Source organism: Carcharhinus amblyrhynchos, chromosome 1 (assembly GCF_965287045.1).
Source record: "Carcharhinus amblyrhynchos chromosome 1, sCarAmb.v2.hapA, whole genome shotgun sequence".
Classification (NCBI taxonomy): Eukaryota; Metazoa; Chordata; class Chondrichthyes; order Carcharhiniformes; family Carcharhinidae; genus Carcharhinus; species Carcharhinus amblyrhynchos.
In genome coordinates, this window is record NC_137324.1 from 162,812,656 (window position 1) to 162,831,012 (window position 18,357).

The window sequence follows — 18,357 nt, forward strand, 5'->3', positions numbered from 1 at the left end:
TTCTTTATTGCCTGCTTATTATTTCAGGATTAGTTTTTTTTAGGAGATAGGTCAAACGAAGAGAAAGGTGCAGACGAAATGAATGATACAGTTTGGCTACTTCGTTGCACTTACCAGAAATGTGCTCTTCTTCAAGAAGTTTCATCTGGTGGTGGAATATTTGCTCATGGACCCGACAGATCGACCTTTTAATCTTCTCCCGTCGTGTCACCATGTAAGTAAGGTTTCGAACCTAGTGAGGAAATATCACAGCCTTGTTACACCAGACTTTAGGAACAGTTTTCGCATATGCACGAGCAACCATTCTACACCTTAAGAAGCACTCAAAAGTACCAGAGCCTCAACATCTTGCTGTAGATGCTGCTCGCCTGATACGAGGGGGGAAAAAAAAGACAAAACTTACCTGCACGAGCTTCTTCAAAAAAACAAAAGCAAAAAAGTCACCCATAATTTAGCACTAGATCTATCTAAAGTAAAAACAGAAATTGCTGGAATGCACAGCAGCTCAGTCAGCACCTGAAAGAGAAAGACAGGTTAACGTTTTGGCTTGATCACGACTGTTCCTGTTTTTATTTCAGATCCCCAGCATTCGCAGTTTCTGGTTAACTTTTAACCAGTCTATCTGGGACTCTCTGTAGCTGCAAAATGCTATGTGTCCTTTACCCACGGCCCCCCCCCCCACCTCCCCCTCCCACCATCAGTCAGCTGACCTTATTTCAACAAGTGTCTCAATTCAAGTAGGCAGTCTATTGAGATTGCTCAATAGGCTGTGGCAGCAAGCCAACTGATTCTGTAAAAGTCTTGAATGCGCCCATCACACTTCAGACTTCGAAAAGCATTTCTTTTTTTTAAAAAAGGCAAAACAGGCACAGTTACTCTGTGCTGAAACTAAACGGAAGCAAACCTCGCTCAAAAAAAAGGTCGTGCCTGTTTACAGCAATTAAACTTTGCGGTCTTAAAGCCTTGGAAGAATAATAATTTAGCATGCATCAAACTGAACATTGCTCCTGTCTTTATTTAATTTGCCCACAGATATCTGGCTAATTATTTGAGGTACTACCTTGGCTTTACATGTTAAAAGTTGAGTAAAGTTTGTTTCATACAAATTGCACAGATTAGTAAATATTTACTAGTACAGTTATCTGAAACTCAAGGGGAAACGATTGAGTGATCAGAGTAAAAAGTGGGGGAAACGCAACTGCACACAACTGCCGAGAATGCTGCTGGACAACTAGTCAATATCCACCCTCCCCTCCCCTCTGCCCCACCACCGACATACCCACCACCAGAACAAATCATGTCTCCCTGACTGCAACACCGCCCAACATTACTTCCAACACAGGCGTGTGTGTTAAATCTGATCATACAAGCTATCCATCCACATATTAAGTACAGACAACAACTGGAGCATTGAAGAGAGAAGGCTGCATTAACAGATTACAGGCACTACTAGAGTATTGTAGCAGCTTTAGTGTAGAAGGTGGTGTCAGAGAGACTATTAGTAAAATCAGAAATCACACAACATGTACTATATAAAAGAATATGCCCACTTTTATTAGGTTTTATTACAGTACAATGTTATAAATAGTGTACATTCAATACTGCACAGAAGTAAAAGCCAACAGGTTAAAAGGAAAGTAAAGCCATAAGGAAATAGTAGAGACACAACTGATCTCAGGTACAGCTTAGAAAAGAATATCGGGCAGTGCTTTGAATGGCAGATATCTACAGCCCCTTCCCCAATATTGACGGGCAAACTGTTACAGCAGAGCTTATTCCTCACCCCCAGTACAATCATGACCCCAAGTTCACTACATTCACTGAGTAAGATTTCTGTTGTGAAGTATTTCAGTTACATAGTTTCTTTGTAAACTTCATTGTGGAATGGATGATTTCAGACATCTAAAGGTCTGGGTGCTGCCATTTTTAACTGGCTGCCGTTAAGAGGCAATGTTGAAGCAATGAACTTCATGCAATCGACCCCGCAGGCGGTAACTTTTAAACTGGCTGAAAATGGTCAATTTGAGAAATAAAAAAGTGAAAAATTCACTTAACTAACTCAGAGCATTAAACACGAATTAATACCATGGGTGCAGATGAAAATTAATTACATTTCAATTCCAATATTCTTAGCTGGAAACTTCTCTTCATTAAACTGTGTAATCCAACTAAATGGAATTAACTGCAAAATCCTATCTGGGTTTAAGATTTGTTTTGACGTAACTAAAATCAGCATTAAAAAGCAATAACACACAAATTAAGTTAATACAATGATATATAGGATACAATTATGACCAGGCAGAACAAATCTTTTATCTTCCAGAATTTGAATATATATATATATATATATATGTCTGTGTGCGTGTGTGTGAAGTTAAGCATAGTAACAGCCCACACTACTGAGTAAGCACATTATTGCAACTGTACCTCTTAATAATCAGTCTGGTGAACGTGAGGCTAATTCAGTCAACTTACTGAATAAATAGCAATTTGTAACCTGGATCGATCGTAAAGAGTACATAGTTGGGACAGTGAGAGCACAAGGGTAGGAAGCAGGAGAACATGCAGTGAGAAACACACAGAACGTGCACGTTCAAAATCACAAAGCTTTACTCACGAGTAATAATAACGGGAATGATTAATCACTGAGTCTGTGCTCTACATAATGCAGCGTATGTAGAACGTCACTCATTTGATGCAATACGATTCCCAAAAGCTGCATAGTTTCATGAGATAGATATCACCCATGTATCCCAACATCACCCCTATCCCTTCCCCAAACCAATTCTTCAGCACTCGCCTCCCACAAGGTATGTGCCGACATGCTGAACAATTATTATCATTGAATGCACAACTTAGCATGTTTTTAAGTAAGTATGAATGATACAAGATTTATAAGAGACAGCAAGATCAGAGGTATAATTTAATCCCGCTCCCATAAACCACCGATTGGACGGTGAATCTAATTTTTTTTTTGTAATTCATCCTTCACTGGTCATAATTCTATATTTACGCCGCGCGTTAAAAATAGCACACCGCTATCTGTAGTGCGGCTATTTCTGGTCATGTGGAAATACACACCAAGACTTGTCTGTAATGTCAGCAACACTCTGTGGATGATTTTAAAAGGCAGCCACTGCACAGTGGCATCAGGACACATTCACAAATAGAACCAGGGGACAATAGTGGGGCCGAGAGAAATCATCTGCAAAAGACTGGACAAAGTACCCACAACAAACACCTGTGTTAGGATGGCCTTAGTTACCAGAGAGATGAACGCTTTAACTACCCATCATTGTGGTGTTTATTATGCAGGAACAGCAAAAATGCACACAATTAAAGTCCTTTACCACATTGTGCTACATGTAAAGCAACTGGTCTGCAAGCATCCTAATCTTCCCTGTGATGTATTCAGAAGGATATTTTGATGACAAAATGTGGCATCAATTGATTTTTCGAAAAAAAAGGTATTGTGGATGATTCTGTGCAAATTCACTACTAATCTCCCCAAACCATGAATGCCCAGAATGACTTCACTGAACATGCCCGCGCAGGGAACAAAATCTCCTCTCATTCTGCACAGGATTAGCAGCTGTACTGCTGGATTAGCAGATTAGTACAAAATAGCTTCCAGCCACTAAACTCCAATGAGGAAGTTGGCAGAACAAAACTATGCCAGATATAACTGATGGCCAGAGCCACCAGTAAACAAAAAAAAGGGTTCAACGTGTATTAAAGGATATAGTACATTTCTAGCCGATCATGTAAACCCAAACCACAAGAGGAAACCTGGTTATCCAAGACTGGAAAGTACTTCGGGCTTTTGTAGAAGACACCAAGACATGGTTCATGTATAATAAACCACAAGAAATGTGCACGTATACATCTTGCAAGCCCTGAGACAGACACATTAATAAATATAATTTATATAAAAATAAATATATATAAAGACATATATATATAGATACATATGGTACAAACAAAGATATGAAATATTTATACATATAGGTATGCATAAAAATCTAAATTAATTCAAACACATTCAGTACTGCTGCTTTAACAGCTATTGGGTTAAATTGAAGGGTTTGTTCAGGTTAAATTTTCTAGATATTTGAAATGGAAAAGCACCTTGAGGACCCACAGCTCAGACTGTTGTTATTCCTATAGATTGTTTTGCAGTTATAACTATCACAAGTCCAATTTATTTCCAGTTAGACCATAAGATGTGGGAGCAGAATTAGGCCATTTGGCCCATTGAGTCTGCTCTGTCATTCAATCATGGCTGACAAGTTTCTTAACTTTTTCTTTGGTTTTTCCCTGTAATTTCTGATCCCTTTACCAATCAAGACTCTATCTACTTCTGTCTTAAATAGTTATTGGTAATATATCCTCAACTTGTATAATTTCTGTCCCATTCCCTTCTTTTGATGATTAAATGACTAAATTGAGAAGTCCATGAAATTGCCAGTGTCAAATTAATCCTGGAGCTTTGGGGCAACTTACAGGTGGAGACTGGGAGCCAAGGGCTCAGGAGAGTTTAGTAAAGTTTCAAGACCACATAAAAGAGTATAGAAGGTGGCAGGAATCTAACCTCAGGCAGAGCAATAAAGGTGACAAGTATGAGATGGGAGGTGGACTGAGGGTATTGTACCTAAACACGCGCAGTATACGGAACAAGGTAAATGAGCTTGTTGTGCACACTGAAATTGGCTGGTACGATATTGTGGGCATCACAGAGACGTGGCTGCAAGGAAATCAGGGCTGGAATCTAAGTATCCTAGGATATGTGTCCTATCAACAGGGCAGGCAGATAGGCAAAAGGGATGGGGTTGCATTGTTAGTAAGGCATGAAGTTAAATCGGTAGGAAGCGATGTAGGATCAGAAGACATAGAATCTCTGTGGGTAGAGTTGAGGAATCACAAGTATAAAAAGACCCTGATGGGAGCTGTGTACAGACCCTCTAACAGTTGTCAGAATGTGGGGTAGAAAACATATCAGGAGATAGAAAAGGCATGTAATAAAGGCAACATTACAATAATCATGGGGGACTTCAATATGCAGGTGGACTGGGAAAATTAGGTAGATAATGGATCCCAAGAAAAGGAATTTGTGGACTGTCTAAGAGATGGTTTTTTGGAGCAACTTGTGACACAGCCTACTAGGAAACAGGCAATTCTGGATTTGGTGATTTGTAATGAGGCAGACTTGGTTAGGGGATTTAAGATGAAGGAACACTTAGGGAGCAGTGACCACAAAATGATAGAATTTACCCTGCAGTTTGAAATGGAGAAGCTGGAATCAGATGCAATGGTGTTACAATTAAATAAAGGTAACTACAAAGACTTGATTGGAAAGGGCGTCTAGTAGGGAAGTCTGTGGAACAGCAATGGCAGGAGTTTTTGGAGGTTATTTGGGAGGCACAACAGAAATTCATCCCAAGGAGGAGGAAACATGCTAAGGAGAGGATGAGGCATCCATGGATGATGACGGAAGTCAAGGACAATATAAGAGCAAAAGAAAAAGCATATAAAGTGGCAAGGATTAGTGGGAAGCCAGAGGATTGGGAAGCCTTTAAAAGTGAGCAGAGGACAACTAAAAAAGCAATAAGGGCAGAGAAGATGAAATATGAGTGTAAGCTATCCAGTAATAAAACAAAAGATAGGAAGAGTTCTTTTCAATACATAAAAGGAAAGAGAGGGGCAAAAATAGACATCGGACCACTGGAAAATGAGGCTGGAGAAGTAATAATAGGAAACAAAGGAATGGCAGAGGAACTGAATAATTACCTTGCATCAGTCTTCACGGTGGAAGACACTTGTGGGATGCCAGAGTTCCAGGGGAATCAGGGGGCACAGGTGAGTGTGGTGGCCATCACTAAGGAGAAGGTTCTGGGGAAACTGAAGGTCTGAACGTGGATAAATCACCTGGACCGGATGGAATACACCCCAGGGTTCTAAAAGAGATAGCTGAGGAAATTGTGGAAGCATTGGTGGTGATCTTTCAGCAAACACTGGAGGCAGGGAGGGTCCCAGAGGATTAGAAAGTAGCTAATGTAACACCGTTGTTTAAAAAGGGATGGAGGTAGCAGACAGGAAACAATAGGTCAGTTAGCCTGATTTCAGTTATTGGCAAGATTTTAGAGTCCATTATTTAAGATGAGATTGCAGAGTACTTGGAAGTGCATGATAAAATAGGAGAGAGTCAGCATGGCTTTGTCAAGGGGAGTTCATGTCTGACAAATCTGTTACAGTTCTTTGAGGAGGTAACAAGGAAGTTAGATAAAGGAGAACCAGCGGACGTGATTTATTTAGATTTCTAGAATGCCTTTGACAAGGTGCCGCAAAGGAGACTGGTAAATAAGTGCCTATGGGGTTAATGGTAAGATCCTGGCATGGATAGAGGATTGGCTGACTGGCAGAAGGCAGAGAGTGGGGTAAAGGAGTCTTTTTTAGGATGGCAGCTGGTGACTAGTGGTGTGGCTCAGGGGTCAGTGCTGGGACCACAACATTTCACAATATGCAGTGACGATCTGGAAGAAGGAACTGAAGGCACTATTGCTAAGTTTGCAGTTGATACAAAAATATGTAGAGGGACAGGTAGTACTGAGGAAGCAAGGGGGCCGCAGAAGGATTTGGACAGGTTAAGAGAGTGAGCAAAGGAAGTAGGAGATGGAATACAATGTGGAAAAGTGCAAGGTAATGCACTTTGTAAGGAGGAATGAAAGCAGAGACTACTTTCTAAATGGGGAAATGCTGAGGAAATCAGAAACACGAAGAGACTTGGGACTCCTTGTCCAAGATTCTCTTAAGTTTAATGTGCAGGTTCAGTCGGCAGTTAGGAAGGCAAATGCAACGTTAGCATTCAAGTGGAGAGGGCTAGAATATAACAGCAGGGATGTACTTCTGAGGCTGTGTAAAGCTCTGGTCAGACTCCATTTGGAGTACTGTGAGCAGTTTTTGGCCCCTATCTAAGGAAGGATATACTGGCCTTGGAAAGAGTTCAGAGGAGGTACACAAGGATGATCCCTGGAATGAAGAGCTTGTCATATGAGGAACACTTGAGCACTATGGGTTTGTACTCGTTTCAGTTCAGAAGGATGAGGGGGATCTTACTGAAACTTACAAGATACTTCAAGGCCTGCATAGAGTGGATGTGGAAAGGATGTTTCCACTAGTAGGAAAAACTAGAATCAGAGGGGACAACCTCAGGCTAAAGGGACGATCCTTTAAAACAGAGATGAGGAGGAATTTCTTCAGCCAGAGAGTGGTGAATCTGTGGAACTCTTTGCTGCAGGAGGCCAGGTCACCGAATGTCTTTAAGACAGAGATAAACAGTTTCTTGATTAATAAAGGGACCAGGGGTTATGGGGAAAAGGCAGGTGAGTGGGGATGAGAAAAACATCAACCATGATTGAATGGCAGAGCAATACAATGAGCTGAATGGCCTAATTCTGCTCCTATATCTTATGGTCTTATGGGAGGCCCAAAGCTGGCCAGCCCAGAGAAGAAGAATGATGCAACATTGTATGAACCAAAACCCGGCGTTTGGTTCACTGGAATGAAGGCTAAAGAAAAAAAGAACCTATACCAATGTGGTGACTTTTTACATCCCCAGGACATTCCAAAGTGCTTCGCAAAGAATTAATTGCTCTTTAAATTGCAGTATGAGATCAAGAAAATTCTAGAAGACAAGGGGCAGCCTCAATGATTAAGAATGAAATAGCTTCAATAAGAAAGAACGTGAGAAGAGGTAAGTGGGCAGTGAAAACTTTATAAGTAGAATTAAGAAATAGTTTTAATGGTTTAAGACTGTAGCTGGAATTATGTATTGACCACCATGTGTATTAACAGCATGAAGTGGTAACTTGCGCAAATACACTGGCCTTGGAGGGAATGCGATACAGATTTACCAGCATAGTACCAGGAGTCAAGTTACGAGAGGAAATTACACAAATTATCATTGCTTTCCCAGGAATGTAAAAAAGGTTAACTTTCAAGTTCTGAAAAGAAACAGATAGGGTGGATTTTGAGAAACTATTTTTATTGATAGGGAACCTAGGAGTAGCCAGACAGAGTCAAAGACTTAGAACCAGACATTTCAGGAGTGCAATTAGGAAACAATTCTGCACACAGAGAATGGGTAGAAGTTTGGAATTCTCTTCTGCCAAAAGGCAGCTAATGTTAGATTAAAACAGACTTTTCTCTGTTAGCTAAAGGATATTGAGAAAAGGCAGGTAAGCGAAGTTAGCCACGATCTCAATGAATAATAGAACAGGCTCGAGCGGTTGAACGGCCTACTCCTGTTTCTATGTGAGAAAGTGACACAGCCAACACTGCACTCAAGATCCCTCAGCCAATGGTTCATAGAATCCTAGAATCCCTACAGGAGGAAGTCATTTGGCCCATCAAGCCTGACTGACAACAATCTTACCCAGGCTTATCCCTGTAACCCCACATATTTAACCTGCTAATGCACCTGACACTAAGGGACAATTTAGCATGACCAATCCACCTAACCTGCACATCTTTGGACTGTGGGAGGAAATCCATAGACATGGGAGAATCTGCAAACTCCACACAGACAGTTACCCAAGGCTGGAATTGAACCCAGGCCTCTGGCACTGTGAGGCAGCAGTGCTAATCACTGTGCAACTATGTCACCCTCAAGCTTAGCTGATATATTCATTGAGGGAGGAACAGTGACAGAATTCACTCAGCACTTCTAGACATAAATGACAGAGAAACATGCAAAGCTCAAAGAAAGCCTTTTGTGGTACTCCCCACAATAAATAAAAGGTGTAACCAGAACATTTATACCAGAACATTCACTAATTAAGCTTTCCTCATCATGTAGCTGATTTGCTCTAATTCTTCCTGTGGAATCCTAAGGATCAGCTGTAGTTGTCCTTGTTCGTTTCTTCGCTAGTATCACTCGCAAAAACTTACATCAATACTAAATGTACATCAGTTGACTACTTGGTGAGGAAAATTTCCAAAGGCAACAGACAACTTCCAACACATCATCCAACTGGCAATGATTTTGGCCAGTGAATATTGTAACAGAAGATATCACAACCAAGCCAATTCTGTGCTGGTTCATTACATATATACATGTATTTCCAGTCAGGGCTATGGCATAGTAACTAGAAGTAGGGATCCTGATAGGTTTTCCTGTCTTTAATCCGGCAGTGCTGCTGAGCCAGCAAATTTCAGCAGGGAACTGGAATGAAACCCGAGATTGTTGGGTTATATGGTTCAGAGATTGATGGAAGGGACTTCCATAGGGAGATTTCCAGATTCCCCAGGCCCAGTGAAGCAGCGTAAAGATGAATTTCTGCCATATTTCCAAGGATTCTACCAATCCCCCACCAAAGTCACAGAGATTCAGGGCTAGAGACTGTAACTTTACACAGTAAAGAGGGTTGCCATACTCCATATTTTCATAGAATCAGTACTGAATCCCATTTGGCACATCAAATCTGCACCATCAACAATCTCATCCTGGCCTTATCCTCTTAACCCCATGTAGTTACCTTGCTTAATCCCCCCTAACATCAAGGGACAATTTAGCATGGCCAATCAACCTAATCTGCACACTTTTGGACTGTGGGAGGAAACCAGTGCACCCAGAGGAAACTCACGCAGACACAGGGAGAATGTGCAAATTCCACACAGTCACCCAAGGCTGGAATTGAACCCAGATCTTTGGCACTGCGAGGCAGCAGCGCTAATCACTGTGCCACCTATTTGATTTTAGGTTCTTTGGGCAAATATCTAGAATATGGCTACTCTTAAAACAATGCCTGGCTTCATTTTCCATAAACAAAAGATGCAAGGTTATTCCTATTAGAAAATTCTCAACACAAAAAACCTACCCAGGTGATAACTCAACCTCTTGTTTAATCTGTTGGCGAGGTGTAGGGTGTTTTTATACTGAGGTTAAATACTCCCTTTGTGCTCAATGACTTTCTGTATTGTTTCTGTGAACAAACAGTACATTTTTCTGTTCATAGTTCCTATATGTATTTTCTACACTTAATCAGCTTTGGCGTTGTTCCAAGAAAACATTTTTGCTGGTGACAGACACTCTTGAAAAACAGTAATGTGCCATTTTAAGGAAAGTATATTTGAAGCCAATTTTAATCAAAACACTGTAAAATCCTTTTTGTTCACCTAATTTAGCGAGATAATAACCAAAGCCTCTCAAAGAGGTAAAAGGACAAAAAGAAGGGAAGATCTTCCTCACGTGTGGTTTTCAAAGGAATAGAACAAATGGCTTGATGAATTTAGAGCTCCTTGCAAAACAGTGTGACACGTAACACTTGCGGCGAAACAAACATGCCAAAAGATGGCATATTTGTAACTCACATGCCATTTATCTTCACAAAACTCCCACGCAAACTCGTTCTTCATAAAATCCAGAACATTTTCTGTGGCGTGACAAGTCTGGGTGCTAGTGATATGGAGCAATGATGAATGCAACTCTGAATCCACTTTGTTCAATTCCTCAGTCTGAGTTAAGCCATGCAAGGAAGTGCTAAGCAGGGGTGGGGGGGAGGGGGTGGTTTCACAATAAACTCAATCAAGCCAGGGGAAGAAGAAAACGTATGTGGGGAGTCAAACTCAGGCACTGTCAGAACGTCTGTTAATGAAACATTGGTGGTTAGGTGGGAGCAAGTGAAGGGTACATGCCCAACCCTCCCTGCTCTCAATGTCAAACAAGGCAAAGAATACATGATGCAAATATGAAAGTAGAACTTGCTGAATACCCATATATCAATAAAGAAGAACACTCTGCACACGTCATTAGTTGGCCCTTGGCTCCAGCTAATCTTGAAAGGTAAAATCCTCCCATCATTAAGCTCGCTAATCCTTCTGTCATCCACACAAATAAGAAATCGCATGAACATTCTTCGTCACATATCCTCCAACAGCAAGAAGACATTTTGCAGACTCTTTATCCCCTCCCAACTCCACCAGACGAGCAGATGAAAGCCGTGCTTGTGGTAAAAGTAAGAAGGTCGTATGTGAGCTCAACGCTCTAGAAGTTTCAGGATTTTCCTTTGCATTTCAACAAGAATTACGTAATTCTTGCTTGGAGAACTTGATAGGATCAAGTTAACACTGTTTGTGGCAGAGCATACCTTTCAAGGAAGGCACAGTGATGACAAATCTTGCCACACATCTGACCCACAGTACTTTGGCAGCCAACAGCAAGACTCAAATGTGCAGAGATGGCTATCACCTGACATTACAAAAATCCAGAACCCAAAAGGCCTTGACACTGTGGCAAAAATAAACTGACTTCAGAGCGATAGCAACTTTACCTTTCTTTGCAGTCAAAAATCTATAAAATTAAAATGAGAACCGGGAGTTTAAAGTTCTTTTCTGCTCGCCACAGCAGAATTCAATCCCGGACCTGGGCAAGATGGCACGTTATAACATAAAATCTGTGAACATTCTTGCGTTGTGCTCAACTGATGAATTAATAGAATCATGGAAGGAGGCCATTTGATCCATCATTTCCATGCCAGCCTACAATTAGCTGCCCAGCATTATCTCGCTTTTCATTGGCCTTTGTATATGTTATCGCAACACCTTTTGAGTGTAAAACTTTCCCCTCAAATCCTTTTGAAACCTCCTACCCTAATTCCATGTCCCCTGGTTGTGCACCCCTCAACCAAAAGGAATAAGGTTTTCGAATCCACTCTATCTCCACCCCTCATAATTTTGTACACTGAAATTAGGTCTCCACTTAGCCTCCTCTGTTCCAAAATAAACAACCTTATACCATTCAACCTTTCCTCATAGCTAAAATTCTCTAATCCAGGCAAGGTCTTCATAAATCTCCTCTGTGGCACCCTGTGGTGTGGTGAACAGAACTGCAGCAGTGCTGTAGTGGTTGCCCAACCAGTACTTTTTAAAAGTTCCTCCCAGCTCTCATCTTTTATACATCGACTAATGATGGCTAAAGATATTCCACATGCCCACTTGACCACTTTACCTACCTGTCCGGCCACCTTCAGCATCCTGCAGACATGTGCCTCTGTCAGTTCTCAGCACCCTAGCCCATTTATCTCAATGTAGGTGGTTCTTAGGTGGATCGCTGGGTGAATTATGCAGTAATTTGCGAGGGGGGTGGGGTGGGGGGAGAAATTGACCATCTACCACCTCTGTTCTAACTGTAGGCAATCTCAGTGTTGGGACAGGGTCACAGATGTAGCGGTCACGGAGACATGCACCATCCAGGTGGAGGAGATTTTGCAATGGGAGTTTTTAAAAAAGACATATTGAATAAAATCAGCTCAGTAAAAAACATTTAAATTTTGCTTTTAAAAAAACATTCAGAATTACAATATTTTCCCTACAAAAAGAGAATGTGGAAATTGACAGCATGAATGTTATTAAATTGCAGAATTGCAGCTCCAAGCAACAGCACTCACCCTCTCTAGGTCCTGCCGGAGATGCGTGAAAAGCTGCAGCCTTCTGAAGAGGACATCCTGTTCCTGCTTTGCCAGATTGTCCTCCTCGTCCTTTTTGGGAGTGAAGAGAGGCTTGTTGAAATTGCTCTTCCTTTTCCCTTTCCAGTACTGATAAATATAATCCACAAGCTCTTCGGCCAGCTTCAGATGCTGCGACACCTCCGAGATGCTGACAAAGTTGTAAAATTCATCCTCGAGTTGCTGGAGTTTTTGTTTGCGGAGGCTGATCCTCTGAGCCTCCTCCTGGCTCTGGTCCATGCTGTCCAGGGCACTGTCCACGATGGCAGCTTTCTCATGTACGTCCACAGGGGAATAGCTTTTGTTTCCTTCATCGGGTTCCTTGCTGCTATGCTTTGGACAGTAAGATTTAAACTTCACCTCGTCGTTCTCGGCGAGGATGGTCTTCATTTCCAAATTGCGATCAAATGCACAAGTCACGTGGAAGGCCGTGCGGCAGTTCTTCACTGAACACTGCAAACATATTTTTAAAAAATCCAATTACAAAAGGAGAGGGTATATTTCAGCTGGTCATGCAGAGCACATTACAACGCCTGTTACTTTTAAACATTTACCTTCTACTGATATATAAGGAAATGCCCAGTGAACCTCAATATATACCTGTTTGCAACTTATTACCTGCCATTGTGCAAATGAAAACAAATGCCCTAAAGTCATACACCATCCTGATTTGAAACTATGTTGCAGCTCCTTCATTGCCCCGTGTCAAAATCCTGGAACTCCCTTCCTGACAGGTATGCCTACACCACATCACTGCAGTGGTTCAAGAAGGCAACTCTCTACCACCTTGTTGAGGGAAATTAGGGATTCACAATAGAATGGTGCCCTTGCCAGTGACGATCACTTTCCAAAAACACATTAAAAAGAAACGTCAGGGAACTTGATCAACCCAAGGAACCTTTGAAAGATGGAGGACAAGTTGCAAAATTTGTGATGAGGATATGGGATCCCTGGCTTTATGGACAGAGGCACGAGAGAGCAACAAGCAAGGATATTATGCTAAACCTTTAAAAATGACTGGTTAATCTGGAATGTTCTGTCCAATTCAGAGCAACTCAGTTTAGGCAGAATGTCAAGACCTTGAAAAGAGTGTAGTGGAAAATGGCGCAAGGGCTGAGGAACTTCAGTTGTAAGAAAAGGCTGGAGAGGTTGGGATTATTCTCCTTAGAAAATAAATGGTTAGGAAGAGATTTAACAGAAATGGCCAAAATTATGAGGGGTCTTGATTAAGCAAATAAGGAGAAACTGTTTCCACTAGCCGGTGGATCAGTAACCAGAAATCACAGATTTAAGATTAATTGGTTAAAGAGAGAAAAGGGAGGTGAGCAGGAGTAAAACAGGCAGCAAGTTGTTGTTACCAGAAAAACACTGCCTGAAAGGATGGTGGCTACAGATTCAAAAGCAACCTTCTAAATCAATAAACACAATAGAACAAAATGGGGAATTGGTCCAATTAGAAAGCTGTCTCAAAGAGCTGACATAGGCACAATGGACCAAATGGCCTCCTTCTGTATGATTTTTTTTAAATTCTCTTTGTCCATACCTTTCTCTCGCCCAACCTCAACAAACAGAACTGGCAAACTCGCTCATACTCTCAGACTATTATGGATGCTGAACCTACTTCATATGTTGGCCAATGTAATTTGAGCAGTCCAGCCCTTGTTTGTAACACTTAAATGCACCCTCCTTCCATTGCAGTGATATTCATAAACCATTTGTTGGTAACTCTACAACAAAAATGACATGCGACCTACGCTCTACCTCTTAACTAAACAACTTAACTAATCCCACCCCCCTCGTGCCAGCTACAAACATTTTTTTGTCAGCCAGAGACTAAAGCATTTGTTACTTCCTTCAAAAACATTTTCACCATCATCGCTTCTGCCGCCAACTGTTCTCTCCACTCCTGTCCTCTTGGCAATGTTGACTAAATCCAATGGTCTGCTTCCACAAGCATGGGATGAGACTGCAGTCCAGCAGCAAGGTGTCATCCCCAAGTATCCATGCTTTATCCCTGGGATGCGAGGCAATGAGAGGTGGGAGTGGGAATTCGGATCTTGTCCTTACTGCTGCTCATACCTCCGTGCTTAAGCGAGCATTGATCAACGATGATAAGATGCAGGAGCTGCCTTGGTTTATTCAAGGTGGCACAGTGGTTAGCACTGCTGCCTCACAGCGCCAGGGACCCGAGTTCAATTCCAGCCTTGGCTATCTGTGCAGAGTCAGCACATTCTCCCCGTGTCATGCGTGGGTTTCCTCAGGTGCTCCGGTTTCCTCCCACAATCCAAAGGTGTGCAGGTGAGGTTGATTGACCACGTTAAATTACCCCATAGTGTCCTAAGATATAGGTTAGGGGGATTAGTGGGGTAAAAATGTGGGGTTATGGGGTAAGCCTGGGTTAGAGTCGGTGCAGAGTCAATGGGCTGAACGGCCTCCTTCTGCACTGTAGGGAGTCTATGACACTCCTCTCTAGCCAAGAGGCCCTGAAACCAATTATACTGCCTCAAAATTTCCCATAGGATAACCTACACCAATTTTCAGGAAGCCTCCTAATTTTCCCAGTTTAGCTAATCGCCAGATAAACTAACAAGTCATTCAAAAATGCCATAATTATTTAATATTCTTTACTGAATATCAGAAGAAGTGAGCATGGCTACTTCCCTTCTGTATCTTTTTTACCGAAGCATGAAGAATGTTAAGGTTGGAGACTAGACCTCTTTCCATTTAAGGCAATTGGTGTCAGCACCAAGCACCCTCAGGTGACAGGAGCCAGATGCAGATGAAAGTTTCCTCTAATCTAAGACAGAAGCCAATAAAGCAATCATAAAAGCGCTGGAGTAACTTGGTTAACAGGATTAACTGTGTGTCAGGAAGCTGATTGTTTGACCTTCGCTGAGGAAGGAGACAACTCTGTGTACAGTAAAATGTTTGAAGTTCAGTTTATTTATTTATTAGACTCACAAGTAACTCTGCAATGAAGTTACTTTGAAAATCCCTTAGTCGCCACATACCTGTGTGGGTACACTGAGGGAGAATTTAGCATGGCCAGTACACCTAATCAGCACATCTTTCGGACTGTGGGAGGAAACCGGAGCACCCGGAGGAAACTCATTCAAACAGCACGCAGATTCCATTCAGACAGTGACCCAAGCCGGGAACTGAACCCAGGATCCTGGCGCCAGGAGGCGGAAGTGTTAACCACTGTGCCATCATGCCGTCCTAGGGGGGATGAGTTTATAAAAAAATAAATAGGTAACAACCAAAAAGAAAAGTATTTCAGCCCCTGGCCTCAGAACACTATACCACAGCACCAGTTTATTCCTGTTGCTACCATTTTCAAACTGTGGTCTCTCTCTCTCTCTCTGTGATTGTCAGCTACTGTTGACGATGGCGAAATTCTGCGCTGTTGGGAACTGTCTCAAAACTGCCCAACCTCACTTTGCAAGGAACCCTTAAAGCAGGCCAAAAATACTTTCATCCTCCCTTTTAAATTGTAAGGTGCTCATCACAAAAGGCCTATGCAGAGTTATACTGACACTCAATACTTCCTTAATGTCCAACGGTTAGATGGAGTAGCCATGGTAAATGCATTGGATTACGGGGAGAGGGTGAGGAATTGTGGGCCTGGGTAAGATCAGTACAGACTTGATGGGCGAAATGGACTCTTTCTGCGCTGTAGAGATTCTATGATTAATTCACCAGACTTAGTTTAGATCTATTATTAATCTGGCTGCATACGCAAGCCAGGTCAGTGCAGAAAACAAAGTCAAAGCATTTTTAAGTAAACAATCATGTTTTGCAGAAGTATTTGGAATGCAGACTGTTGTAAGACCCAACCTTGTGACAATTTAAAAATGTAATCAACCCATATAGGAAGAGCCCAGAAGGCAGCTTTGCCCTACAAACAACAGAGACCCAGCAGCCGAACGCATTGGCTTTATCTCAAAATCAAAATTGCTTTATTGGATAGTAAAACAAAAGGAGCATTTTATTACGTCTTTTTAAGTGTTTTAAATATGAACCATTATCTTCCTCTAGCTGCTGGAGTAGCAAACCAGGCCTGTATAAAAATGAGTATTGAGTTAACCTTTGCCCGCCAGATGGGGTGTTAATTAAGATTGTTTTGTGTATGCAGCAGTAGTGACAGGACCAGTTATAAATCACAAGTATATTCTGTTAAGGGAAAATGGCCAAACAAGTTAGTGACTTAAAAATGTGACTGAACAGTAATAGCTGACTCCAATCAATAGTGCACTGTACTGCAGAAAGAAGAAGAGCAATTTTATCCAAAGGCCCTGACCTGATTTCTATCTTTCTGATTTATCTATTGATTCTCTTTATTTCCTGCTATAAAAAGTTTCCCACCTAGATCTAGAGCGGCATGCAAACCAGAGCAGGTAGGGGGAAGTAAAAGTGGGGGAGTATCTAGGCAATAGTGATCATATTTTAGGTTACTAATTGAGAAGGACATAAACATGATAAAAGACAGGGCAATAATTCAGAAAGAAAATGATACTGAGGGGCTGAGAATAGAACTTGGCAAAATTGAAATGGGAAAAAAAAACTGGGAAACAAATGGAAAACATTAAAGCCTGGGAAAAATGTCTTCCGAGAGAAACACTTCTGCACTTGATAATTCGTTAGAGAAAGCAGTAATGGCATAGGACTGGCAGCTAACTGATATCATACAGAAATTTAAAAAGGGAGAAAAACTTATTTAGGGAACAAAAGATAGTGGAAAAATAATGAAATCCCTACAATAGAAGAAAAACATTTAGGAATCAAAAATACAATAGTGAATATTCAACTTGGATTTCAAAAGGTAAAAGCTTGCATAGCCAAACTGACTGAATTCTTTGAAGATTTAACAGAAAGAGTAGACAAGGATAATAAGAGCATATGTAATATGCCTAAATTTTCTTAAAACTGTTGATAACACATAATAGATTTCTGAATTAGGACAGAGCTTATGAAGGTGGGGACAAGGAGTAGAATGGATAAATAGTTTTCTTCAAGTCAGAAATCAGAGAAGTGGAGCCCTATTAGTTCAGTGCTTAGATCCACATTTGCTCACAATTTATATTGATGATTCAGACTTTGGAACGAATAGCACAATTTCTAAATTTGCAAACAACTCGCATCAAACAACAAGACAACGTAAATAAACTTGCAGGATGAGCATTTATTTAACAAATCGATACAAGTGAAATGAGGTATTACAGTTTGAAAAGAAAAATAAGCAGGTCACTTGAAAAGTAGAATACAAATAGGGCCATGGAGGAAAGAGATCTGGGACTACAAACACAAGTCATTAAACTTTGCAATGCAGGTCAATAAAACCATTACAAACTCAAACACTAGAACTTACTTCTAGAGGAGCAGAGTAGAAAAAGGTGGATAAATTATACTACAAATGTGTCAAACCTTTGTTAGACCACACTTGGGAGTGCTGTGTGCAGTTCTAGGTTAGTGAATTAGAAAAAAGACATGAAGACACTGGGAAGAACACAAAATGATCATAGCATATACATCTGCAAGTTTATGCCCGTCAGGAAAGGGTGAAGAAGTTGGATCGCACTTCTCCTGATGGGATGACGCTGAGGGTGATCTAATGAAGATCTTTAAAAGTATTTTAATAGATTAGAATCATAGAATCCCTACAGTGCAGAAAGAGGCCATTCAGCTCATCGAGCCTGCACCAACAACAATTCTACCCGGTTCTATCCCCATAACCCATCATATTTACCCTGACACTAAGGGGCAATTTAGCATGGCCAAGTACCTAACCTGCACATTTCTGGACTCTGAGAGGAAACCGGCGCACCCAGAAGAAACCCATGCAGACACAGGGAGAATA

The 18,357-nt window shown here is 41.3% G+C and overlaps 1 protein-coding gene across 2 annotated transcripts in view; it reads right to left on the reverse strand.

Annotated features, from left to right (window-relative positions):
- The window catches only part of jade1 (jade family PHD finger 1), a 129,118-nt gene that overhangs the window by 10,620 nt on the left and 100,141 nt on the right, over positions 1 to 18,357 (reverse strand). Inside the window, exons 10-11 of one of the 2 annotated variants that reach the window (XM_080194565.1) lie at positions 12,444 to 12,953; positions 115 to 232 (exon numbers count right to left, since the gene is read on the reverse strand). In XM_080194565.1, coding sequence (XP_080050691.1) covers positions 115 to 232; positions 12,444 to 12,953 — 628 coding nt within the window. The remainder of the gene's footprint in view (positions 1 to 114; positions 233 to 12,443; positions 12,954 to 18,357) is intronic. The other variant, XM_080194574.1, reaches the window with a different exon arrangement.